At 40.2% G+C, this 27327-nt stretch overlaps 1 protein-coding gene across 3 annotated transcripts; it reads left to right on the top strand.

Moving 5' to 3' along the window:
• The first annotated feature begins 12825 nt into the window (after positions 1 to 12825).
• On the top strand, positions 12826 to 26868 carry eva1ba (eva-1 homolog Ba (C. elegans)). Of its 3 annotated transcripts, none has more exons than XM_023276000.3 (4): positions 12828 to 13112; positions 23357 to 23526; positions 25018 to 25112; positions 25220 to 26868. In XM_023276000.3, exons 3-4 carry the CDS (start codon positions 25046 to 25048, stop codon positions 25642 to 25644), a joined length of 492 nt encoding a protein of 163 aa, XP_023131768.2. In that variant the 5' UTR covers positions 12828 to 13112; positions 23357 to 23526; positions 25018 to 25045; the 3' UTR covers positions 25645 to 26868. The 3 variants fall into 3 exon arrangements, with proteins under 3 accessions (XP_035806716.2, XP_023131768.2, XP_035806715.2); XM_035950822.2 differs by lacking the exon at positions 12828 to 13112 and adding an exon at positions 18775 to 19423; XM_035950823.2 differs by lacking the exon at positions 23357 to 23526 and having other exon boundaries at positions 12826 to 13112.
• The last annotated feature ends 459 nt before the right edge of the window (positions 26869 to 27327 follow it).

Below are 27327 nucleotides of genomic sequence, written 5' to 3'. Positions count from 1 at the left end.
TCTGTTTTTTTGTAGCTTAATTTGTGTATTTGTGCTGGTCTGATGTAATTCAGCCTCACAGTGGTCTTTGTCACAATGCTCCTTTACAGGCTAAACTCCCACAATGCTTCGCCACCGGATACTACTGGTAATTACATTACTGGCATAATGTTCGTTGTTTTTCATAAAACCTTTACACATCAGTCAGATTGAAAAGCTCAGTAAGTGAACATTCCAAATCAGTTCACATTTCTGTGGCCTGTGTCCCAAGCTAAATTCACAGGAATTTTTAGTTTTTTTTTTACCGGTAGAAATCAATGCCTGACTCTTAGTTTAGATCTTATCTCTCAGAAAAACAAAATTATGATCAGGTTAACAGTTTTCATATATTTCCCTGGGATTTAGGAGCAGTATTCTGCTTTTTCTACCTTCATTTGTGTATTATGGTACTGGTCTCATGTACACTACCAGTCAAATGTTTGGACACACTTTCTCATTTACAGTTTGCATCACCTCTCCTGCTCTCTGTCCACCTAAAGATTGCTTTTTGGTTTTTGAATGACAGAAATCGTCATCATCATTTGGACCAGTCAAAAGGTTGGACACACTTTCAACTTTTGACAGGTAGTGTCGTTCAACGTCACAGTAGTTTTTGTCACAATTCTCCTTTATTAGCCAAACTCCCACAACGCTTGCCAACACAGAAGTGCCCACCTCCCTGAACAATAAGAGGCATCAGCTGGTAGCACAAGCAGGTAATACAGCTAATTACAAAGGTGTTTATTTGCTAGGAAAATGGTTTTAGGCAGATACTTCTATTAAATGACTTGAATAAGATCAGGAGAAGAAAAATAATAAGTTTAGTATAAACATCCAAAAGACGCAAAAGCACAAGAACTAGTGAACTGTGCAGTTTTTCCATGTGGGCAAAGCATTACGGTTTTCTTAGATTGCAGGTCACTCCTTTCATCAGTGATAAGCATCATACTATGCTGAGGCCTCATGAACTATTTTGAACAGGAAACTGCTTTATGAAGTCTTGCCTATTTTTTTTTCTGTCAAGCATGCAGCCTTAATGTAAACACCCTGACACTGCACAGGCTGATTGCTAGTGAGGCAGATGGTTTGCACTCCAAAGGAGTCATGTCTTTGCATTCCCCTATCATGAGATAAATGAAGAATGCATGCAACACACATGCACGCACTCACTCGCAGTGCATTCATAAGCCCAGATATACTCAGACACAGGCAGGGTTTACTTGCTACACTCCCTGACCTGTCGAGGTGTTGATATATTTTGTATACTCGAGGGGAGCCTCTGTCAAAAAGTAATGACTGCGAAAAGCTTTCATCAGGGATTGACAGGGTGGATTTATTTTGGCACTTCTTGCAGTGCTGATTTGATTCCTTAGAGCTTTACCTGGAGCAAATTGTAGATTTCATAAATCACTCAATCAGATTTCATGGTTGAAGATTAGACTCTACCTTGTGATTTTCTATAAATATGATGATACATTTCTTTGACCTTTTTGTCTAAGAGGCTACTGATATCATTATAAGAACAAATGGTTCATGAACTCAGTAGCTGCACATTTTGAATGACAGTAATATACACTTGGCTGTGCCTGAAGTAAGAACAAGATCACAGTAAGAGGGTGCTTTGATACGGTTTGACTTTGCACGAAAAGATGAGATTTGTCCTGTACTTGTCAGCTCTTGTTGCAGCTCCTCATAGGGGGTAGTAAATCATTAAGTACTTTAGTTGGTAACTCATAAGGTGTGAATGCACGGAGGACATAGAGACATTTTTGAGAACTCTTGTGCTCTGGCAAGCAGTCGCTGGCTTGCAACCAAACAAATTTCCTGCTGTTCTTTCATTTCTCTTCGAAGAAAGGAAGGTCACACTTATCTGCAGGCTAAAGACTTTTTCTGAGAACAGAGCATGGAATTGACATCTGCTTCTCCAAAAACCCTTGGCTCTTGAAGAAAAACAAACAAAAAAACTTGCAACAAACTTGTTCTGGCATAATTACAAGCTGTTCGTTCACTTTTTGACACCATTTTGTTCCGCCGACTGTGCAGTGGTGTCAAAATGCTTGTTTTCAAATGAAAAGCAGCTCAGCTTGTTATCACAAGTGTCAGTGTGTGTTGACTATAACTGCAGGGGTTTGTTCCGGTAAAGAGGTAAATGACCAGCAGGCCACAGCAGTGACCACAATCCAGATGGATGCCTCTGTTCCAACACTGTTGACTTAGCCAACCATGAGTCAACAGTTCCCAGCAGAGTGGGACAGCAGGATGGAGGGACAGAGGAAAGGAAGTGCAATGGTGTTGAACGATTACATGGGGCTTAAGCTTCTGGGATGGGGGCAAACAGGAAGCAGATGCCTGAATGATTCAGAGACCAAAAAAAAAGTGAGGGATGTGTGCCAAGTGATGTGGGCGTGGACTGCTGTAATTACAATGCTGCTGGTGTGTGTGTGTTTAAGATGGTAATGTTGGTGTGTATGAGCACCCATGCACGTATTCTTGCTTCTTGTAATTTGCACTTAAATTAGCAGTCCACTAAAATCCATCATTTGAGTATCAGATGTAAACTGTCAACCCGAAATGTGGTTCTGAAGAGTTTTGCTTTGCCTGCTGCTCCTCTGATATATTCTAACTCGTCTTTAACCTTTTGCATAGGTAAATTAGAGTATTTCTTTCTTGCACGCAGGAAAAAAAAGCAACCACTTCATCCACCTTTCACATCTGCTCTCTCTTCTGTCTCTTGACCTGTTGGGTCCTGCCCTCAGAATGTGCTGTCAAGTAAAACCTGCACTCTGACTTTCAGCAAGCTGACTTCCAACCTGGCTCATCTCCACAGTCCCCATCAGCAGCTGTGTGACTGTGTTATTATCTCGATTACACTCCTCCAGCACACTCCTCCAGGCTCCACCTTAATGAGAGGGAGAAAAAAAATCTAATGACTTTACACTGCATCATGTAGACACAAATGCATGCTCATGTCTGCCTTAATACATGCAGTTTTTGACCCGCCCTCACCTCTGAGCAGCACAACAGAGTGGTGTGTGTGTGTGTGTGTGTGTGTGTGTGTGTGTGTGTGTGTGTGTGTGTGTGTGTGTGTGTGTGTGTGTGTGTGTGTGTGTGTGTGTGCGTGTGTGTGTGTGTGTGTGTGTGCGTGTGGTATCTTTATCTTCATAGCAGTTCAGTTGACATTACACCCTTCATTGTGGAAAAAAGAATGAATGGAAACAGACATTGTCATTGATGCCAGTTTCTATGCTATTATGTACAAGCTTTTAAGGGTGTTGTATTCCAAAGGCTACGCAATTGCTTGTGGATTTTAGCAACAAAAAAAAAGAAAGAAAGAAAGAAAGAAAACAAACAGCTCCAACTTGTTCTCAGCAGTTATAAATACCAGCGATGGCTTGTATTTTTAGTTCATTTCTGTGGGATAGTTCAAGCTGAATTCTATGAAGTCTATCACTATGCATACAAGTGCATACAAGGCCAGGATTGGCTGTATCTTTATAAAGAGGATGACTGTGAGGCAAGATGTCCTTTGGGAAGCTAGTGGTTTCTAGATGTATATCATGAGTACTCACATGGGGAGCTGGTCTGTGGATTTATTTGGCACCTGGTTATCTGATTGAGTCCCTTGAGGGTGACTACTGGCGAGAGATGGAGAAAGAGGGGCTGTCAGGGTGAATGAGGGTAAAAATACTCCCTGTTTTCATAGTCATAGTCCATCTTCCTTTGGTGATAGCTCGCTTCATAGTGAACTGATTCCATGTGTGCAGAAAAGAAAGAAAATAAATCCAACCTTGCTTTGTGCAAGAAAAACAGTATCCAAGTTACTGCTGGAAATGTGTTTGTGCCATTAGTTCTTCATCATCATGGGACTTTCACAACTTTGCAGGGGTTTTTCCAGAATGAACTAATGATACACTTCCGTGCTCGCAGGACAGAGCCTTGAGGAGGATCTATGCCCTTTTACAAATAACTCTAAATTTTCAGGTCAAACAAGTTTTTAGTTTTCTCTATCAAAGAACATTTCAACAGAGAGACACTGTTCTTCTAATGGACCCTATAAAATACAAATCCTTTGATGATAAGAGCTGACGAGGAAGGGCATGGCCCCATAAAAGAGGGAAAGATCTGATGTGTCTAATTAATCGATAGCTAAATGGCACAAAGTGGACAATGTAACTTAAATATTTTTATAAGTCTGTATCAGTGGCAAAGCTTTAATGTAATTTATAAGTAGAGGAACCTATAAGGAACTTTAGCTACTTGAAGACAGTTTTTCCTGTAATCATGTAGCCTATAAATCAAAATGGAACAATATAAATACTGAACATTCATGTTGCCAATACTATTTCACTTAGACCTAATTTTAGGAGTTGAAGAGGATACTCAGCTTAGAGTTTCTCCACCTAATATTTTATCCATTAGATGACTAAAACAACAGGGACATTTACAATAATTTTATTATTAGAGATATCTACAGTATGCATATTACCTTACTTTTTTCTAACTGTATCAGTACAGTTTGCTATAAAGGTAATAAGTCAAACAAAAATGACCAAAAAGACAAAGTGATAAATGGATATGAAAGGTCTGCAAATGTGGGATTATTTGCTTTACAAATGTTTAGCACATGTGTAAAAAAAACGTGTGAACACCTCATTTATAATAAGATTGTGAAACATGTAGAACAGTTTAATGCAACAGATTAGAATTTAGTTATGATTCTGATCGGTTGACGATGATTATTATCAACAAATGATTTCCATCTTCATTAACTCGGCTGTTCCGGATCATTTTTTCTTTCAAAAGTGTGACCGGTCTCCTTGTCCATTGTAGACCAGAAACTGTTAAAACAGGCTGCAATTGCAGTCTTGTAAGTTGGCCCAAATTGTTTATGTGTAAACCAAATTGGTACCTCTAAAAAGCCCTAAGGCACCTACACTGCAGCTGGGAGCTTCCTCTTAACAACATGTGTGGTACTCAGCAGTGTCTCTGCATGGAACTCAGTGAACAATTTTTTAGTGTTTAGTTAAAATTCGTTGTCGACGCTGATAAATCATTTGTGTTTTTCATGTGAGAGAGTTGGGGTTGCTGTCAGCGCCTGACCTGTGAGTTCAGTAATGTTGTACTAAGAGGTTTGATTTACATGTATGTCAAACTAATGCTGATCATCTGATGTTACATGATGTTAAACAAAACACAAAATGCTAAAGGCCATTTGGAATATGAGTTCTTAGCCATTTTTCTTCTTGTCCCTGTTTTTTTTATTTGACCAGTTGTGACACTGTGATGTTTGTCAAAGTGTTTGTGTTTTTTCTCAAGAATCCATCTGTAAAAGTGTTTGGAAAGAGGCTGTTTTGTAATACTGGAGCCAACAAGTAGGCAATGTAGGAGGGAAAGCCAGGTCAGGGGTGGTGGGGTTACAGATAACTCACTGGAGCCAAAGAAACAGATTATTCTCTATGTGGCGGTCAAACACTGCACTGTATTTTTTTGCAGTCAACAACTGTTTTCTCTTTTTCTCTGCATCCATGTCTCTTTATCTCTACGCCTAGTTGTGTGTGTGTGTGTCTGTCTGTCTGTCTGTGTGCAGGACAGACGAGCAAACTGGCTCCAGCTTGCTCTGGGACTGATGCCTTTATCAAACCATAATCACTACTCTCGCTGTTTTCAGTGTCAGCCTCAAATTTGATACTGTGTAAGTGTTAGTGGCTGTGGTTATGCACCATAATATTCTCTGCTGTTCTGTAAAAACAGCTGTAATCTGTGAAACGTGCTGGCTGCAATTTTCCTGCCTTGGCAGCTTAACTTTTCATTAGGGCTCTGTCCAACAGAGCTACTGAATAGTGTCATGTGTCATAGAAAATATCAAAAAGGAAAGTTTTGCAAAGCAAAGTCTGAATATTTTTAAATTCATCACTTGTAGTCTCAACAAAAAGGGCAAAGTTTAACAAAGATACTACTTGGTATGATTGCTTTTGTCAGTGTTAAAAAGATTTTGTTGGTTATTATCGACATAACAAATGACTACCATTGACTACATGAAGATTATAGTCAATGGAACAGAGTAGCTAATGTGATGTGAACAGCTCCAGTGTTTCTCGCTTACAGCTCCTTCTCAAAATAGAAACCAGTGTTTCAGTTCCTGAGTGGCACCGATCAAGTTTTTAGAAATTTCATGAAGGAAGCCATAAACACAGTGCAGCATTGTTCATGCTTATTTCGGGGTATATACTTAGCATCTTTTACAGTTCCCTGCAAAAAAAGCCCATCATTATGTCTCATGTGTAAACAGATGGAGTTTTGGTGTTGCTAGGAGGGGTGCTGTTGACAGAAGTGGACAGAAGTGGAAATAATTATTCATTATCTTGGACTGCAGCTGACTGTTTTCCTCTCCGCTGGATGTGGCTCTCTCTGTTCTCGAGGCATTCAGACAGTAAATTAATGTGACTGACTCTTAATAAACCTAATCTGAGTTTACAGAGAAACCCACTGCAGGGTTTTACCCCTATATTCACTGCATCCAACACTTCCAGACTGTTGGAGGAGGCTAATCACTTGCATAGTTTCCACATAGTACATACTTACAAGCACACAAAAAGCTATTCTTAAATATGCAAAGGAAGACGGGTTTATAAAAGAGCTGTTTCAGTTGTGGCCCGCTGGACAGTCTTTGTAATGTTGCTCAGATGTTTGCCAATAGAAACATTGTTTTAACAGAAATGGCAATCCTCTTTTGAATCAACGTATAAGATGTGAATGTTGTCAAGTTGCATTTAGGTTTCACAAGACATATAGGGAGGAGTGGGGATTTATGGGCTGTGCACCAGAAAAACAATAAAATGTGGTCCAGGAGGACCATTTGGAGTAACAGAATCAAGTGTTTAAAGGCTTTTCTAATGCCAAAACACATCACTCACCCATCCTATGAAACTGATTGACCTCTGTTTTTTTGAGTCTAGGTTATTTTCCTTTTGTGAGCTAAGTGAGGTGTAATCTCTACAGACAGCTGTTTAAATCACACAGGTCAGCTCCTGTTTATATGTTCTGAACTTATTAATGGTGTCTATGAATGTTGATCAAGGCTCCCAGTGTGTCCCTGGGTTTTACTGTATGCAGATTCTCTCTGCCAGCTATAGAGGACAGGGGAAAATGGCTTAAAAATCACTGGCATGTGCAATGTTAAAACAGCCTCACACTGTCAGTGCCACAAACAAATAACAGTGATTAGAGCAAGGCTGCAGACTAGCAGGAATAATTCATCTTCTGTAACATTCTTCCATGACAACATTGTCTCTTTCTCTGTAATCCACACTCCCTGCATCTGAAATAAATGATAAACATCAGTGTTGCTATTCAATGTAATAGCAGCTCATTTGACACCGGGATCATCATCATCATGATAAGGTGAGAAGGAGGAATGTGCGTGGTTTAGGGAGGGATGTGCTCGGATCGTCATCTTTTGGCAACTCGGTGTCATGAACTGAGGAAAAAGACGGTTAAAGACTTGGAGAGGAGGCGGGAAGAAAAGGAAACTATGTAACCGAGGAGGCAGGCAGAGCTGTGTCAAGTTGCCAAGGTGTTGAGATGTTTATGTAATCTCACCTCTCAACTTTTGCAATTCCTCTGTTCCTCCTCCACTCATTTAATCTCAGTCCACCTCGCTGTGTCGAGTGACAGGGAGATGGGTGGGGCTGAGGGTGAACAGTAGGGCCTTCTCCTAGCCCCTACGGCGGTGGGACCACTGCCCACTTTGTGGATGGACTGCCTCTGTACAACCCACGACTGTTTCCTGTCCCAGGCTTCCCGCCTAATACCAAACAGACCTTTCCTTCACTCTCCTGCAAAGCATGGGTGTGCCGGAAGTGAGGTATTCCCTTTACTTGACATGTTTTCCAGAGCTTAGATGTTGGACAATATAATATACAGTGCAATCATGCTGTACAGTCATTTAAACATTTCAACAGAAACACATCTTGTCAGTCAACATTAGTATGAATAATTTGCATTCAACAAAGTCATCAGTAAAGTCTGTCTCCTGCAGTTTAAAGTAGCTGCAGTAAAGAGTGTTCAGACTGTGATTTATGCAAAGCAAAGGCATGGTGACACGTCGTAAAAACGGTGAAATCCTGCAATTATTTGATTCAGTCATGGTGGAAATAAGCAGTCTGTATATGACTAAATTCGGAATATTTCACAAAGTCTATATTTGTATGTTTTATGTCTCTGTGCCACTAGGCCTTTAAGGAAGCAGTGTTTCAGGAAAGGGATGTAGCTAATTAATTTCCAAGGCTTTAAGGGCTGCTATCAAAATTTATATAACAGAGATCTCTAAACCTGAGCAATGAGACTCAAACTATCTGCTAGAATTAAGTATGTTTTTGTAATTTTAGTCTACAGCATGCGCTCGTGCACGTGTTCTAGTGTGTGCCTATATATGTGCATGTGATTTATTATTTATGCACAGGGATGTGGAAAATCACAGCAGGAAGGAGATCAGACTTATGATCACAAAACAAACCCTGTGCACAGGAGCTCCCTGCGCTGGGATCCCATCTGTCCCATAAAGAAGCTGCTGCTGGCAGATGCCTCCAGTGAGCTTTTTTATGGACGGGCACAGGGGGCCAAAGACAGAGACATGTGTTTTCATGCATTGGAGAGAAGGTGTGGAGACTACCTGACAGAACAGACACTGGCAAAATCCATCTACAGGTTTGCCAGAGAAGTTTTAATGAGCAGTTTCTTAATGCCAAGTGTTTGTACCTTGACGAGCTACATGATTATCCCCATTAAAAATGACAAGGAAAATGTTTTCCCTCCCTTCTCCCTCGTCCTCACTAATTCCATCTCTTTTTCCATGTTCTTTTTTCATCATCACTGTTACTTGATATAATTCTTAGCAACATGTGCTTGCAGTTTGATATCGCCATATGTTTTTGATCGCAACAAGAATGATGCTCATTCTCTCAGGGCACTTTTCTAAGATATTCATTTCAGTGTTCAGCTTACAGATGAGTCATCCATGGGTGGTGGTTTATGTTCTTTTTTGTTGGTTTTTTTTTTCTTCTCTGAGGTTGTACCAGGAAGACAAAGCTTTAATTATTATACTTCCATAGCAATTATCAGATTATTGCCTTTCTTGAGAAAAAAATGGATTGTGGTGCATTTGCACTCTTTTGTTGTGGTTGTCTGAAGTGCAAATAACACAAGCATTTCGTGTTTTTTTTTCTAAGCTTTGTTGTGTGTCTTTACCAGCTGAGCCTAGCCTTTCATCAGAGGTTTCCAGCCACCGTTCATTCACACAGCCTCCCCACAGTGCAGATCACCAACAAAGGCGGCATGACAACCTTTGGAAAATGAGAGGGTGAGTCGGCTTTCTCATGATAAACACTGCAAATATTAATCCAGGCTAAATACTGTAGTAAGCTTGGGTTACTATGAAACCTGTCTGGAGCATGTTGCCTCACTTCACTCAGACAGTGATCTTTTGGAACGAGTGCTATCTTGTTTAAATCTCTGTACCACCACCCTTGCTTCTTGTTTCAGCCGTTCCCACCTGCAGGCAGACCCTCTCCAATCATAAACCATGCAACCTTCCCTTTCCTGCCACCACTTCAGGGTATCATGATATACACTGTATTTGCATTGAACACCACACTGGCAAGCTTAGATGTGTCTGACATTATCTATAGAAAATTGTCCTTGACAGCCATAGTTGCCCTGTAATTAGGCTCTCACCTCACTTTAAAGCTTAATTTTTACCTCTTCTCTTCTTGCATGCATTTTCTTTATTCTTCTTTGTTACTTTCTTCATGTCTCTCTCTCTCTTCCTTCTACCACAGACCTCCTCAGAACAACCCAGTGCAGGAGTATAAATCAGCCCGTGGGACAGGTGGACATCTGCCAGCCATGAGGAGATCCAGGCAGGAATGTGATTGCTGATGCAGCACAGAAAAACATTTAAATCTTGGCATATAGGGATGCAGCCTTTCCCCGAAACCCCAAACTTCAGCCCTACTCTTAATCGATTGAGCAGACAGGTTGAGTTATTGGAGAAATGTATTCTCCTTTTTTCTTTTCTTTGTTTTGTTTGCATCCAAGATATTTTTTAAAAGAGGAGAGGGGAAGGCAGTAACTTGAGAAAAAGGTAGTGGGAGGATGTTTGATTTGGAGTCCTGACCCTGAAAACCCAGTGGATGCAATCTGAAGTGCAATTTCAACTGAAGTGAGTGTATCCTAAGACTTTGTGGCTGTTTGGGCAGGCAGCTCAGGTTAGCGAGTGGGTTAATGAGTGAAATATGTGGGACTGGGACCAAGATGTTCTTTCAAGCCCCAGCAGGATGTAGCACAATAACAGCTCTGCTCGAATATTGACCTTCTGGAAGAATAAAATGAACTCTTGATTTCACCGCTCTCAGTTTTTTCCCCATATTTTCACATGAAGATTATAGTCAAGACTAATACAAAATGTCACTATGCCCCTTCGAACGTATGGCTTTAATAAAATTTGGTCAAGACGGAGCTCGGTGGCCGCAAAGATTTACAGTTTAGTGTGGTGAGATCCAATACGGCTGAGGAAATCCTGGTAGTAAAATCTTTTTACAAAATATCACAAGCACAAGTTCAGTGTGAGCTGTGAACTTGACCATCTGTTACATGAAGCATTCAAACATTATATAAAAACAACATTGTCGCCTCAGTCGTGTGGCCAGTTACTGATGCAGTTACTTGTGAAGATAGATAGTTCTGTCATGTAGCTTGCAGCTGTCAGCAATTAGTATGTCACCTCCTTCAGCATAGCAGTTGACATGTTACTGCGATTACATGTTTACCACGTTTTGTGTGAGGCTGCTTTCACCAAAACCATACAGGCTTCTCATTAAAACTGCACACTGTAGCACTGGGAGAACAAAGTTGCTAATGTTTGTAATATTTCTGAGATGAAAGTAAAAATATGAAGCAACATTAAACTTCAATGCATTGCAAACATTATGGCAGCATAAGCCCACTATTACACCACTTATCTCATTAATAGCTTATGTTACATGAAACACACAGACAAGATATTGAATATGGAACTGTGATTGTATTTTTGAACGCTACAAAACTGGACTAGGATTATATGTAGTTTTAAAGAGCCCCTCTGGTGAAAATCAAGTTTTGTTTTTTTTATTTTTGCTTACATGTCCATATGGTGTTGTCATTTCTGCCTTGAAACTGCAGCGTAACAGTTTCACAAACATGGATTCAGACAGCTATGGTTTCATGTGTAACAAACCAAAGAAATAATTATGGTTAATTGTGGGGTAAGGCGTGTCATATGATTACTGTTCTTTAGAATGGGTTTCCAGTTCAAACACGTAGTTATGAAGTGTTTGAAAAGTGTTGTAGGTGAGCTGGTGTGCTTGAGCTGCAGCAAATTGCAAAAGGTTGGGTAGAGTGAATGGGCTTCATAGATCTTCACATTCAAGAGGAAGCAGTGGAGTTGGATGTATGCCATTTTAAAGCATTAAAACATTGTTTTTGTGAATTATAAATATGTAATTTTAATACATGATCATAAGTTTTATATGTTTAATCAATGACTCAATAGGGACTTTAAACTTTCAACAAATTATCAATGTTTAAGGAAAGGTTTTGAGAGTTATATGAGAAGATTAATGCCATTTTTATGTGCCCAGTAAGGGCTAGCTTTTGAACTACAGTTTAGCTAAGCACTAAGACCATGAGCTAGGGATATTCGACAATATTAGCAACAGCATCATTATTGGCTGATGCAGGCTGTAAACCTTCAGCCAACATGAGCACTGACAGAGAGATAATGTTTTCACACTTTTATTTGCAAATGTCAGATAAAATATGAAATAGTAAGTTTAACATGTGAAAGGTTTTACATATAAGCTGCCTTGATAAGTGCTAAATAATATGTTACTTCCACTGCAGGAAAGCCCTGGTGGTCTCTGCATTTAGGTGGAAAAATATGTGTGTATATTTGTATTGACATTGGCAATTGACCAAAATGAGTTGAAAAATATCTGCAAATTAGATGTGGGCAAAAATCCAATATTGCACATCCTTACTATGAAATGTGGAACCAACAATCCTGGCTCTGTCCAAAGGTAACAAAATCTGATTTGTTGGGTTGTTGGGCTGCAAAGCCCACAAACTAAAGACAAATACTTCAGTGTAAAACTGCAGCTGGACATTTTTAAACTTCGATGTTTAAACAGATTACTAAAACAAGATATAACCTGTTATTAGAGAGCTTTAGAAGTGCTGGTATTTTTGAAAAAAAATTGCACAGAGTCAGGTTAGCTGGTTTCCCTTGTTTCTAGTCTTTTAGGTTCCACAAAGCAACTCAGCTGTTGGCATGAGCTTCATATTTACAAATATAAGAATATAACTGACAATTTTGTCAAATAAATTAATAAAGTCTCATTTAATAAAAATAAATGTATATCCCCAAAGCTACTCCCTTCTGCATGTAAGAGATTTAGAAGTGCTAGTGCAATAGTATAAAACCAAACATCAGCTATACATGCACTATATGGCATCTTTTGATGATGATGTTTTCTTTCTTGTGCTGGGCGGAAAAACTTGAGCTAATTTGCCTTGTGTTCCTTTTTGCCCTTTTCCTTAACAACAGAGGGAAAGCCCCCCACACCCACACCCACACCACATACAACACACACACACCACAGCTTTCCTCCCTCCCCTCTTTCTCCAGCTTGCCCTTTTTAGGCTGTTCCTTTTTTTTTCTTTTCCCTTCGGAACGAGGGATAGTATGACAGCTTTTCCTGCTTCTTGTGGATTGGAGCCGGGAGAGAGAAAACTCTGTTACTCACTCCAACTTTGAGAGGAAGTTACCACCTCTTCCATAGACTCGCAACACACACGCTCAGGCAGACACACACGCTCTTCATGACTTGACCACAGCAGCAACAGTGAAACAGTCAGGACTGCTTGTAATGCTGTGTGTGTGTGTATGTGTGTGCTTTTTTTTAATTTGGAGGGAAAGAAGACCAAGATTTGCAGTTTTTCCAAAGCTTTCTGTGTGGACTGAACAGCCTCAGAGGGACATTTTCTCTCATCTCTAACCGGTGAGTTTGACAGTTTGTTTCAGTGTATGTACGGTACCATAGAAACCCCCATAGACAACCAACACTGGGCTTTCACAGTGGATAAACTTCTTCTGCAGTAGATAGAGTCTAAAGTTTAAATGCTTTGCAGGTCATTAAAACTTTTGTTTGGCAGGCTTGTTTAGAGGTGCTTGTGTTTGGGAAAACTTCTATGTGGTATAAAGTTTGATATCTGGCTTTCATCACAGCAGCTGTAGTAAGTTTTTACTAAACATGAAATATGAGCTCCTGTGTGATTGTTTCTACTTCAGTAAACTGTGGTGGAAAAACAACAGAGAAGTGGATCAGATTTGGAAACAAAAGAATAAAACATTCATTACAGATTTTATACGTGATGGTGATGTTTTTTCGTGCAGCAAGAATGCATGTTAGCTGAATATCTGCATCCATCCAAACAGCGTCCTGCTACATGTGTGTGTTTTCAGCATGTAGTAGATGAACTGGTGCAGAAGAAGAGCTGATGCAGCACTAGTTGAGAAAAGACAGGAGAGTCCTGGTACAGCTTTCCTGTGCAGCTGCACATTATTTTATAACCTTGATGTGATTAGTTACTTGGCGCCTCGCTACAATAAAAGCAAACATCCTGTCGCTTTTTGAGATCAGAAAGAGCAGATGTCATATAATAAGGGAGATGAGAGATGTCACAGATTTTCAAAAGCAGGGACTGAAAGCGAACACATGGTGCACATGGCACTATTTCTTTTACAGCTTTTCCCTTTTTGTACACAAGCTCATAGAAACATTGGCACTCAACAGTAGTTGACCACATGCTTCAGCTCCCATAACCCTCTCTCTCTCTCTCTCTCTCTCTTTCTCGCCGCTGGACATTTGTGGTTAGCACCTCTTATCAGAAAGAAAGTGAAATGAGGGAGAAGGGAGGTGATGGGTGGGGGCTGCACAGGGTTGGGTTGCTCTCTGGGGTCTCCTTTAATTTATACTATCTGAGTGGGCAGGCAGCACTTTAGCTGTGCCTCCTCCACTCGATCAGATAACCTTCCATAGGATGAGTGTGAAAAGTAGTTAAATAACCCCTTCAAGGCTGGCTGGGATGAGTTGACTTCTCTATGACCTCTTTGGGCTATTCAAGCCAACAGACTTTCCTTTAACCTAAACCTCATTGATTCTCTTATCAGTCGACCTGTCTTATCTGTCGTGAGGATGGTGGTTAACTTACTCTATTTACCCAGAGGTCAGAGGCCGGACTCTGATTTGAATTGCTTGTCTAAACTCCAGTGGTAACAATCTGTCTGCAGGGGTAGATACAGAAAGTTTTTGCCCGTTTAAAGTCATAAAAGTCAAGAGAAAAGAACCGTATGTAGACAACGAAAAAAGACAACAGATAAACACAAACCCTTGCAAGGAATCAAGTAGATGTGCATTTTGTGACTGTTCTGTACAAGAGCAAAATGCTTTGATGACACAATGTTGTAAAAAAACCTGGAACAACTAAACACATAAACATGAATTTGGCTGATTTACTAGCTTTGGTTAGTCCATTTCTGTATTGAAAGTAGCCTTCAGGTTTTTAAAATCATCTTATCATCATGTTTCAGCTCTTAATTAAATCCTTATGGTTTTTACATTGAGAACACAAGCTTTTATGGAGTCTCAGCTTTGACCTTTTTCTTCTTTAATGACTGAATGTGCCATTAAATGGAGATATTATAGATGTCTTGTGCATCTTTTTACATAAATTTCACATTCAGTCTCATGCATTAAGTATCTTAGGTTGGTTGCGTCATGGTGACAAGGTTTGGATGTACTGCACACACATAACATACAACTAATTTCCCACAAAAACACTCAAATATGTCATTCATGAACAGCTGAAATGCTGTGGTAATGGTCTCACTGGGCATATTTACACTCTTACATGACGTCACACCAGATCAGATGATCATCAGCAGTTCTCTCCAGCTATACACGCAGGCCCTAAACAGAGTGGTCTAGTCAAACACCACACTTTCTACTTGTAGTTATTACTGCCAATGGTTTACTGTTACTGCTTCTATCTGTTGTTTTCCAACTAAAATATTTTTTGGGATTATAGCTGATTCATTAGATCTCCCATGCAGTGAAAATCAACTTTTATTGTGTTTTGTGGTGTTGATGGCTGACAGCTGCTGACAGGGTGTTCTTTCCTAAGGAGGCGGGAACAGTAGTAGCTCATTGTTTTTTTTTTCTTTAGAGCAAAACGGGCTATTTAGAACAGCCCTAAAACAAAGGGTTATACATTTATGGCGAAATAAAGAGCCAAAAGTATTTTGAGCTAAAATAAACGACGACAACAACAACAACAAAAAAAAAAAAAGAAAGATACACTGTGGGGACATGTGGCACTTTATTTGCTGAAAAGGGCCACATTGCCGGACCATTAAAAAATACCAATTCCAGTAATGTACTTGGCATGAACATATTCCGATTCTGTATTTGCTCTACAAAAAATACAACCCATTGCACCATCACCCGTCATGCAGCAGTTAGTCTTGCCTTGATGAACTTTTCACAAACTCAGTATACAGTATTATGGTGACCCCAAGAGAAATTTTACGGACAGTGATGTTGTTAATAGTAATTCTCTTTATCAATGACATGGGCCTGTTAACATTTGTTAAAACATGAAAAATGACAATATGATTATATAAATGACAAGAAGTTATGATCTTCTCATTGGAGATCTAACTTAACTGACATTAAGTAACCAAAAGGATATTATAGAGCCGTGAGAAATAGAAGTTTGATGAATGAGGTGTCTGAGAAAACCGTGTTAACAAAGCTTCCATCAACCGGTGATGCTTTACAGGACTCAGGGTTTATTGCCTTCTCTTAGAAGCTTCACGGGCTCAGACACTCCCCTGTTTAAGTTTCAGCCGATGTTTGACATGTTAAGTCCAGTGGGTTTGCCTTGGCTTATGCTCCTATCTTCAATACACACATGCAGAGCCATACATCCAGCGGGACACACACACAAAAGAGGGACAAACAGGTACCGAAACACACATGAAATACATTTCATACATGCAAGTAGTAAACCTGTTTTGTTTTAACAGTATTTAAGTATTTGGTACCCCATGTATTTTGGTGCAGTTGTTTAAAACAATATCAGCAAAAAAAGAGTCGATCCAGTGTTAGTTAATCACAATATGGAGGCAGTATACAGCAGATAATAATCAGGAATGACTGAGCACTTCTATAATTATTTGATGTCCTATAAGATGAGCACGTATGCCAAAACAATGCTGAGATTTCTTCTTTGTCTTGTTTTGGTATTAAATCTCTGCAATCCTCCAGACAAGTTCACAGCCAACACAAGCCAACGCATTAATTCAAGAGTATCTTCTAGGGTGAGACATGACCTTTTTTTAGAGACTTCCGCATGTCTGTGGTCTGAGGAGTTCACTATGTCATCCTTGCTGTAACAATATGATGCTATTGTAATTCAGCGGGCACCATGGCAGATGACAACGCTGATTTTTTTTTTCTAATTACTACTGGTTGCTTCTAAAGGTCAGCAGAAGATACTGACTCAGTCTCTTAAATATCCATGCTGCCAGGACTTTCTCCACACAAGTGCAGTGCTATCACAACACTTCTCAACTTCCTAGATCTAATGGAACTGCACCATGTTCATGGGTAGTGCAGAGAGTTCTACAGACCCCATCATGGAAAGGGAAAGCACGTGTTTTGTGTCACAGACTAATCCAAAGGGTCCGTGTAATTGATACAGTATGTGGTGTTGGTGTACGGCTGGATGGTGGCCCAGATCGATGAAAAGAGTGAGATCATGGGTCTATTTTTAGAGCTTTGGATTTAGGATGATCTAAAGACTCTGTGCTTTAGAAAGTCAGAGAGGAATGCCCATATGAATCGACTTTACCATGTACAAGCTAGTAGCTGTCAACACACAAGGAAATACTGTACACACACGTGCAAATACAAATAAACCTTGTCAACAAACACAGAGCTGGGGTTCCAATCTGACCTAAGCCATGAGCTTGATTTGCTTAACTCGTACCTTGATAACATCAGTATGAAGATGGAAAATGGGATATCTCCTCTTAATTTACATAGTAAAACATTCTGACTGTTGCCTCACATCAGGAACACATCTGGGTGCTATTACCCACTTGCCCTAACCTCCAGCTCTGCCCAGCATTTCTATTACCCTCCCATTACCTGCCATAACCCACAAAACATGGTCTTCACAGGGCAAGCAGTGCACTGTGGTTCACTTTTTATGACACAAGGATACAAAGGGATTCACTGGGGAAAATATTTTTAACTCTAAGCCAAGCTGGTATCACATTGCATACTGGCTCATGATGAATCTATGGTAAAATGTCTACAGTCAAATAATAACTGGCCTACAGTCTGAGTGGATTGATTCTGTGTTCACTTCTGGAGAAGTTTTTGCCCTTGAAAGAAAACCTGTTGTTCACTGAGTCTATGTCTCAGTACATGCCTAAAGCCAAATACATCAACACATGAAAAAACAAAGCTCTCTTTCAGCGTCATATCAAACACTTAACTGCATTCAAGGAGTTTGGATAGAACTGAATCATCTAATGGAACAAAAATGTTAAAGTTTGAGTGCAGCACAAATAACACACATTAAGATCTAAGTTTATTTCCAGCTAAGACCCACTCAAGAGGAAATTTAATAGAAGTCGGGCAAGTTCTAACTTTACATTCACTGGTGCTGTTTGTCTTTTCAGCAGGCACCACACTGTATTGCAGACTAGGGTCAAGTATGATTCAAAATGTGTTTGCTTTTACAGACCAAGTGTTAGGTGGGTGGGGTTTTTCACAATGAGATGATTTGATGTCAAACTCTACTTAACTAAATACCAACGTGTGCACTCTCAGAAGTATTTTTCGAACTGTGAAAGTGATGAAAGGCTGCTTTTAGGTGTTTGCGAAACAATCCTCTTAAAGTCCATTCATTATATTGTCCTGGAGCTTTCGATCATATCACAAAGCAGATGTAGCTTTCTCAGTTCTCATGACACTGTAGATAATAAAATTTTTCAAGATTCTTAGCATCTCTTGGGTTTCTCTTTTTTATGAGTAACAGTTGGGGCTGTAAGTTTATCGATGATATTGGAAACAGAAGCCGATGAGGCAATCCGCACTCAAGGACCTCTCACTTACTTTGGACAGCATCACACAGTCTTCATCTGCAAATATGATTTGAAGTCCCAGAGGTGCTCAGAATCATGGAAAGTCTGATATTCTTCAGGCCTGTGGCAAGTGAGCAAACTTTATCTGCAATGTGATACAGTGTGCATGATTGGAACGTCCAGAAAAAGAAAGTGTGGATCTTGATTTTCAGCTGCTGCTTCAACAGTCAAGAATGAAGTCTCCTGCTCTCCTCAGGCATTTGAACAGGCAGCAATCGCCCTGCATCACCTTTTCAACCTTTAGTTGAAGAAAAGGGAGGAGTGCAAGTGAAATTAGGATCAAGTTCTGCATCATAGTGGAAAGAAATCTAACCAGAGTTGTACTATCAGCTTCATCCACGCGTCCACTCTTACTTTTATTCCCCCCTTACTTTGCATCTGTTAGGTTAGAGTAGAGAGGAAGACAGGAAATGAAAGGAAGAGTGATATTGGTAAGCCATGTGACAAAAAGCAAGAATCAAACCAAGAACTTCCACATTGTAGATATTGTGTTTTATTCACCAGTCCACTGCTCTAACCTGACTTCTTTACATAGTTTATGACGAGTTTTCTGACCTTATCCATACTTTATCATATTCTTCGTGACATACAGTCAGACTGATCCAGGACAAAACCAAATTATTTACAAAAACTCTATGACCCTGCTCTTTCAAGGGGCCAACCTCACCTGCTGCTTTATGTCTTTGTCCTGATGGCAAACATCTGCACGTCCTGTTTCCAAATGCAACAACCTTCCTCTCAGTCAGATAAGCTGGCCGGCCTTGACAGGGGAGACGTAGAACTAACATTTAACACAGTTTGAAATGTCAAGAGGAACTAAGGAAGAAATGCGTTCATACTTTCTCCAGAAATCCAGCCCTCTGCACCCTTCCTGAATGTAAAGAAAACTTAGAAGGGCTTCCACAAGAAATAGCCTTCATTCTGCAGACTTTCATGAATGCTTTTGCAGACATTGTAAACAGAGATTGCGGTTTGGACGATGTTTCTGTTTACCAAGTGGAAAGTAATCGCCTTTACCTCTGCTGTGTTGGAGAGAACTTGAAGTTCCATTAAGTTTTAGTGCTTGGAGACTGCTCTCTGGCTTGATTACAGGTGAGTGATAAACGGCTTGTAAAGATATCAGGCAGATATTTTTGTGATAGTGTTTCAGATTCTTTGGCAGTTTGTAGGTAGCTGTTAACATTCTATTTCTATCTTTAATGAGTAAGAGAATAGCAGAGCCAAGACCGACTTCTGATTCAGTATATTTACTTAAGGGGAACTTGAGGAGTTTTAGAATGTGGTTTGCAAGCTGAAAATAGTGAATAAATTGCCCAGATTGGTGTGTTTGATGCTAAGCGTCATTAACTTCAGGCTGATTTTTTTCAGTAGCAGTCACTGAATCAAAGCAGAAACTTTTTAATGAACATAATCAAGAGCAAAGACAATAGCGAGATGCTATAAATCCATGCGGCAGCTTCTGTGATCTCGCTCACTAAAGAGAGTCTGAGTGTGGACTTGAGTTTAAAAACAATGAAATGTGATCAAATCTAAATCGGGCTCTTTTCTTTCTGTGAAGTTTCGTCCCAGGCAAACCACAGAAACACTGTCTGTTGTGCCAGGAATTGTTGCTGCTGCACAGAAATTTGAGGTATTAAAAATATTTCTTTCCCTCTGCGGTTCGGCGTGTGTCATTACAATGAGGAAATAACACAGACTGACTCCCTTGTGTAATCTGACCTTTTTATGTTCTGTATATAAATCAAATGTGGCTTGACTTTGTGCATAAATTCCACTGAAGGGTTGTGACTTTGATTTCTTCATTGTGGAAGAGGATTGTGGTCGGATGGTTTATGAAACAAGTATTATTGGTTAAGTATCTAGGGAAAAGTGCTTCTATTCTGTGACAAACTTTTGCTTTGGAGGTCTGCCCCTGTTAGGAGCTGATAAATCACTAAGCTGTAAGGTGTTTACAATAGAGCACTCAGTCATCCTCTCTCAACATCCTTATCTTAGACAATAGCAGTGATGCTGAGGGAAGGCTTGACCTGGATGTTGTTTCTGTAAAACCTTGTGGGAAGGAAGAGCAATTGTGGTTATCTCAAAGTGGATGAGAGCAAAAATATCACGCTACATGGTAGTTTGGAGTTTTTCCTCCACTCAGCTCTTCCATGTAAACCAAAACAAACAATAGCCAGTCAGAAATAGTGCTTGACCTCTTCTTAGACCATAACACCATGCCACATTGTGTTTATGCTGGCCTTTGCTGTGACCTGAAATGGATAACGTATTGCTGACAGACACATTTTGGAAAGAAAATAGGTGAACTTGTTGCAGCCTGTATCATTTGGTACTGGACTTATTTTTTGTTTTACTTTATTAAAATATAAACATAAACATGTAGATTGATTTAAGTGATTGTCAGCAACATGCAAACAACTCAGGAAGGGGATGCCTGAGCTTGACTTGGGGATATGAGGCCAGGAAAAAGCAAATGATAAACTAGGAGGGACAAAAAATAGGACCAGAACATTGACGTCACATTAGCTCAGGTGTGGCACAAAGGCACGTGCTGCTGCATGTGTGGCCAGGTCATTGGAAAATTTTGTTTCAGTTCTCATATCTTTTAGATCCATGCTTTCCAGTCACAATATATGAACATTTTTTTTGTAGCTGATGCAATGTCATGTGTGACAGCAAAGTCATAAAATGCTTTGCCTCACAGAATTACATTGGAATTTATTTTTATAGGTGCAATTTATGTTGGTCTGCCACACAAAAACACAACAGTAAGCACGTCTCAGAAATCGGAACTTAGCATGAGAAAAGTATACAGCTGTACTTATTTTTTATTTAATTTTTGCCACCATGTGCATCTTGATTAGTTGTTTAGTATGGTTTTAGCTGCTTTTATGAATTAACTTTATGTGTAGTGTCAATATGTGATCATGTCAGCAAGCGTAAAGCGAGGATTACTGTTGTTTTCATTCCTAATATTTACCAGATAGTTAATAATGTGACTTTTGCTTTGAGTAAAACATCATGGAACAAGATGATACATCAAATCACTAATGCATGACTATTTGTTATAATGAGGGTTTCATTTTCAAGGCTAACTCAAGATCTGCCATGGAAAAGCAAACTGGTTCACTTGGAGAACATGACCAAAAGTTGAGTCATGGGATACTGTTGCGAGGCAGAAGCAGGTCTGTTTATAATTTCCTTGTTTGGGTAAAACAAAAGCACAACAAAACAACAGGGCAGGATAATTAGTGTTTAGGTAGGCTTTAAACAGGTTTCCAGTTGTCATTAACCACCAGCAATAGATGCCCAGGTCGTGAAACTCAGGTTTGCTGCATTCCAGCGTGAAAAGAGGGAAGTTACTGTACTGTAGGTGTCTGATCATTAGCTTTGACCTTGGCTTGAAGAGTGACTGTAGTCATTTGAGCCGTTCACTTTATTACCCTTGAGACAAAAACAAAATATCTCATTGAAAGCCCCTGTTCTTCTGCTCAGCTTGGATAATGATGAATAAATTCCATTAGTGAAGCGGGATTAGACTCTGCAGGAGGGAGGAGATGATCTTGTTCATTAATTATTAAAAAAAAATGGGAAGAGGCTTGCCTGGAAGACAGTGCATAAGTCCATCTGTACCGTGGGGAGCAAAAACAAAAGGCTCATCGTTTCTCCCCTGTAGGCACCAAGGGGGTGGCCTGGGAAGCATGTCGCCATGGTAACTGGTCTGTCACTTAGCCCCCGAGCGCTGTCTCAGTCAGGCACTGTGTAGAGTACATAGGATCTGCCAAGAGTCAGCAAGATCAAAATCTGCCCTGGAAAGCACAGAGGCTCTGCTAAACCAACTGCAGCTGGCAGAGGAGCTTTTTCCTAAACAGGGGTACAAGTTAGAAAACTTCTTAGCTCAGTATTTTTCACAGCACTGAAGTCTCGACCCGTCGTGTACAGCTCCAACTCTCAGCAAGTTATAGGGGACTTTTGTTAAGCATAGGAAAGAAATTTTGGAGCTCCGGTGACATTTTACGGAGATTGTTGTGGTTTTAGCCGCTAGAGACAGAAATTTCACCTTTGTGTCTCTCGTTTCTATTTTGAAATCGTCTCTGCCTTGTTGTTGTCCGCTAAGTTTGGCATTTTGTTAGGTTAACTTATCTAATCTAATCTTGGGCCAAAACAAGGAGTGCCACCTTACATTTGCTAGTGCGACTGTGATCTCACAATTCGTTTGCTTGTGAAATAGCAGATCTCACACCGAGTCATTGCAAAACTGGTCTGAGGGTATTTGCATTTCTAACTTTTAACCGCATGCACAGTGTTTGCACTCAGTCTAAAAGTTAGACAGTTTCCAGTATTATATTATGTGGAGGTAGTGCATCGGGATCCGTAATCAAGGCCAGGTCATATGAATCTATGTTGCTTGACCTTGTCCTGCTTAGTTTGTTCAAATACTGTTCCTCGTCCTTGCAATTCAGTTTCTCCTAGAGTCTCTTTATTTTCTTTCTTCTCCGTCAGATTTGAACCAATTCAATGAACTTTTCAGCCAACACAAGGCAAAATGTAAGGATTTAACCACTGTAGCTGGCACATGTAACATACTGCATCCCTCCCTTTCCCAACATGCAATACAACATGAAGTATCTCCACATTCTCTATAGCTTCTGATTGTTTTCCCCCCTTTTTTTAATTTGCAAGCTTTTATATTTCCCCTACATTCCTGCAGTTAAAACATGATGAAAATAGCATGCCCCCAGCAGAACAAGAGTAACTATAAATGTATTCTTTGCTTTTTCATACTGCAATATACTAGCCTAGACGTCCCTGTAGTTTTGCATTCTCTGTGCATTTCACCCTGTGTGGGCACAGCTGAACCACTAAAAACTGAAAAGCCTGCCTCTAGTCTCTTGCCGGACCGTGTATCCTGCAATAGGCCTGTCGTTGTTTGCATTGCAAATGCCTCAGTGAGTTTGGATCTAATGTAGCTTGACGTCTGTATGTGTGTTTCTGTGTCTGTGTGTGTGTTTGCTCTTGTCTCAGGGTGGCCCAATGAACTGTTTAGCCTGAGGACCAAAGATCACAGGCCTTAATCCAACAGCAAGGGGAAAGAAGAGAGAGAGAGAGGAGCGTGATCATTTTGCATCTGTTCTCCAACTTCACATTATAATATGAACTGGGATTGAGGACTTGCCTCGTCGTTTCATTTTGTGGTATGTTTTATACTTCATCTGTACTCCACTTTCTGCTTTCTTCTGCTTTTACGGGAGAATGTTTGCTGTGATTTAAAGTTCATTAGAGGGCCACAATACAGATGGTTTACACGTGTGGTTTTATGCTTGAATTTTACTAAAAGCTGCATCAACAAATAAGCACAAATGCTACATAAATCATTGAGGTAGTCACATCATCAGAGATCGGGCATTGAGGTTATCAGTGGGTGCAATTTAGACGTAAATGCAAACGTAAACATGTGGTTTGTGCAATTAGAGGACATCCATATGATCCGTGAACAGCCATAGTGACATGTGGTTTGACTTAGAGAACTGTGTGCACAGGTTAGCGTGGGAGTGGTTCAAAGTTCGTCATCATTTCACATGAACAGAATGTTTTTCTCCACAGCCGGCTACAACACAAAGCACATGTTGAAGACAAATAGTGCCAGCATTAGTTGTAAGAATTAAAGGTCTTTTATTTTGAAGTGACCCATTCTCTGTTGTCGTCAACACTCAAGTGTCTCGTGGTGCAACACCATGAGGTCATCCAGCCCAGGAGGTGGAAATAGTTGGCAAAACTGAAAAAAAAAGAATAGAGTCAGCAGGAAAAAAAAAGGGGGAGGAAGGGAGCTGGAAAGGTTAATGAAGAAAATTTGGAAAGACACAGCAGCACAACATGACCGAGGTATGGTGTCCGATGCAGGCGAATGCAATAAATGTTTTAAGATGAGAAACAGCTTTGCTTCTCCTGAAGACAAAAGCTACAGAGTGAGGATGTTGTATGAAGGTTACAGTGGGGAGAAGTGAGCAGTAATTACTGTAAACAGACTGCAGAAGAAAATGAACCTGAACTGTTCTTGCATCTGATCTAGTTCTTGGCTCCACTGGTTTTATTGTAAGAAAGACTTCCTTGGGAGTGTTAGGAGTCATGACTACACACAGTATGGTTAGATACAAACACAATAGAGTTCATCAGACTGACAGAATGCCAAAAGGAAGGATTGCTAAAATGTTAGGGACACAACGTCTAAACAAAACAAGTAGGTCTCTGCTCTTTCCACTGAGCTTCACAAACTGATCTGGGAGTCCCATCTGACAGGAAGGAGTCCTTTGTGGCTACTTGGAAAATTGACTCTTGACCTCATTTATGGAAGGTTGTCATGGTTCAGGGAGAATGACAGAGGCAAAGTGCCGTGTGCCAAATGCATTATGATGATCCCAGATGAAGCCAACACTTAGAGGGACACAGAGGAGCTTTTGTTGGAGACTTGGAAGCCTCATCCCACACACCCAGAGGCACAAGAAGAAGTGGTGTGATCCAGTGGGTTTGACATCCAAGTGCTGCATAGAATGTAGCTCTGCAGGACAGGAGTTTGGGAGTTATTTTAAAGACCTTAAGCAGCCGGCGGAGCATTGATTGGATGTCCAGTTATACTAGACACCACACTGAAATGTAATTTGGTGTGCCATGTTTTTGCTGTTTTTTAGGTGTGAAAAAGGTAAGGTTGAAATCAACATGGATGTCAAGAAAAAAGAAATGGACCTCCTGAGCAACACCATAGCTGCATATGCACACATCAAAGGTAAGTCACACTGCAGCAATTCACAACTTGTATTGAGGATGTCAAAAAGCATTTTTATCATGCAACATTTAACCAACTGATGTTCTTTTGTTGTGTCCTTCCCATAGCAAATCCAGAGAGCTTTGGTCTTTACTTTGTGCTGGGAGTCTGCTTTGGCCTGGTGCTGACACTCTGCCTCCTGGTAATCCGCATCTCTTGTAAGCCACGGACCAACGTCGCTCCCTCCACGCCTGAGAAAAAACACTTAAAGGACATCAGTGAGGAGGATGAGGAGAGTGAGGATGATGAAGACGAAGAAGGGGATGATGTGGAGGCACCCATCGCTTTGCCCAGCACAGAAATCCCTGTTGGTAATCATACCACCCAGTCAGATGGGACACTAAGCGTGAACGTATTTACTTCCGCTGAGGAGCTTGAACGTGCACAGCGGCTGGAGGAGAGGGAACGAATCATCCGCGAAATCTGGAGGAATGGCCAGCCTGATATCCTGGGAACGGGAACGGGGACTATTGGAAGAGTGCATTACTACTAAGCTACACGAGGCTACAAGGGAAACACTGAACTCTGTAATAGAGCAATGTAGACTTTTGGGTGTGTCCCTAAAGCGTTAGATAAACAGTGACTTATAAAATGATAAAGCAGTGATGGTGGCACATTTTATTTACTTGGCTCTGAAAGAGCTGGACAATGAGATATTGCACTTCTTACGTAGCAATTTCAAACTGACCACATGAAATTAAACCAAGAGATGTCTTAATGACTGGTTAATCATTATGGAAAAGATGTGGTATGAATCTGGAGCTGATGGACCCTTGAAATCCACCAGTCTATTAAAACATGGTGCTTAATGGTAGAAAGGAACACAAGGTTTGTGTATTTAACGACTGAAAAATGAAAGCATTAATTAGCGCAGTGTACTGTTTGTTGCAATGACGATTATTTGTTTGCAGTGAAAACACTTCCCAAGACTGATGATGTCGTGGAGAAAACTCAAAAAAGCTCTAGAAATCACCCCAAAGAGTAAAAAGGAAATTTCATGCACATATCAAACAGGGGATACAGATACATATACACACAGATTGTCATGTAAAACAGTTAAAACTGGTTTGCTTCATTTATGAGCACATTATATCCATGCCTATGTTTTTATGTTTTCAGGGATAATTTCACCAGAGGAAATGGCAGAATTAAAGTATTAACCTGAAATAAGTTACTGTTGTTCCTCTTCATAATGGTGAACGAACATGCAGCAGCCTTTCCGTACCTTGGGCCATTAGATTTACAATTAAGATTTAAAAAATAAAGAAAGAATATCTCATTTTGTCATTTTGATTAATGGCAAGGACAGCGTTTGTTGTTTGTTAATTCTCAGTGTATCTATGTGCATCTTGAAAGGCTAAAAGGTTAAAGAAATAAAGTTTTCCAATAAATGTCTGGGAACTCCAAATAAAGTCTTGGGACAGTTAATGTTTTTGCAAGCCTGGTTGAGTCAGACATTAGGTTAGGTAAGATATTCTGATAACAAACAGGACGACTCAGACAGAAATGACCTCATTGTCTCTAAAAAGTTGAAGAAGGACTAAAGGATAGCAGACAAGTCACCGGCTGTAGCCCGTATCAAGCACACCTTTGTGTGAAGGTTCTCTCTAAATTGTGAACACCTGCTATCACAACTGCAGCTTGGAACTCATCTCCTGTATTTCCTGTCAGCTACAAGTCCAAGCCATGGTATTAAAGGTTGGTTTAATTGTTTCAACATTTGCGTTTTACCTTCGCTGCTGGTGTCATTCATTTCAGTTGTTGGTCATATCATGTATCTGCAGGCCGGAAGTTTTCCTTCACCTGCTGTTAACAACTTTGGATCCAGTGGCTGCCATCTCTGATATGCTTGTTGACAGCACTTAGTCATAGACACTTTTTTCTGGGAACTTGTTAAAAGAAATCTTTTCTTCCTAGGTGTGACAAGATGTGCAATATATTTTTCCACAACATTTAGGCACAATGATGCCAAGCCTTTCTGCTTTTCTGGACAGCATCAGGTCCTTCCATGAATTTGTGATCCAATATTTTAAAAAATGATGACATTCTCATCATCCTCTGTGTTCAGTCAATGTTAGCATGCTAAAACTAAGTTGATGTTCATAATGAAACATTGATTTTAGGATGTTAACTGCTGTTGGTGGGAACATGTTGGCTTGCTGACATTACCATTCAA

The sequence above is a fragment of the Amphiprion ocellaris genome, chromosome 9, assembly GCF_022539595.1.
Source record: "Amphiprion ocellaris isolate individual 3 ecotype Okinawa chromosome 9, ASM2253959v1, whole genome shotgun sequence".
Classification (NCBI taxonomy): domain Eukaryota; kingdom Metazoa; phylum Chordata; class Actinopteri; family Pomacentridae; genus Amphiprion; species Amphiprion ocellaris.
Note: the sequence above shows the minus strand (reverse complement) of the source record. Positions and strands in the feature narration are given on the sequence as shown.

Coding starts and splice junctions, on each gene's coding strand:
- eva1ba (XM_035950823.2), top strand. CDS start 25,046: ATGGATGTCAAGAAAAAAGAAATGGACCTCCTGAGCAACACCATAGCT. Junction 25,113..25,219: donor TGCATATGCACACATCAAAG/GTAAGTCACACT, acceptor TCCTTCCCATAG/CAAATCCAGAGAGCTTTGGT.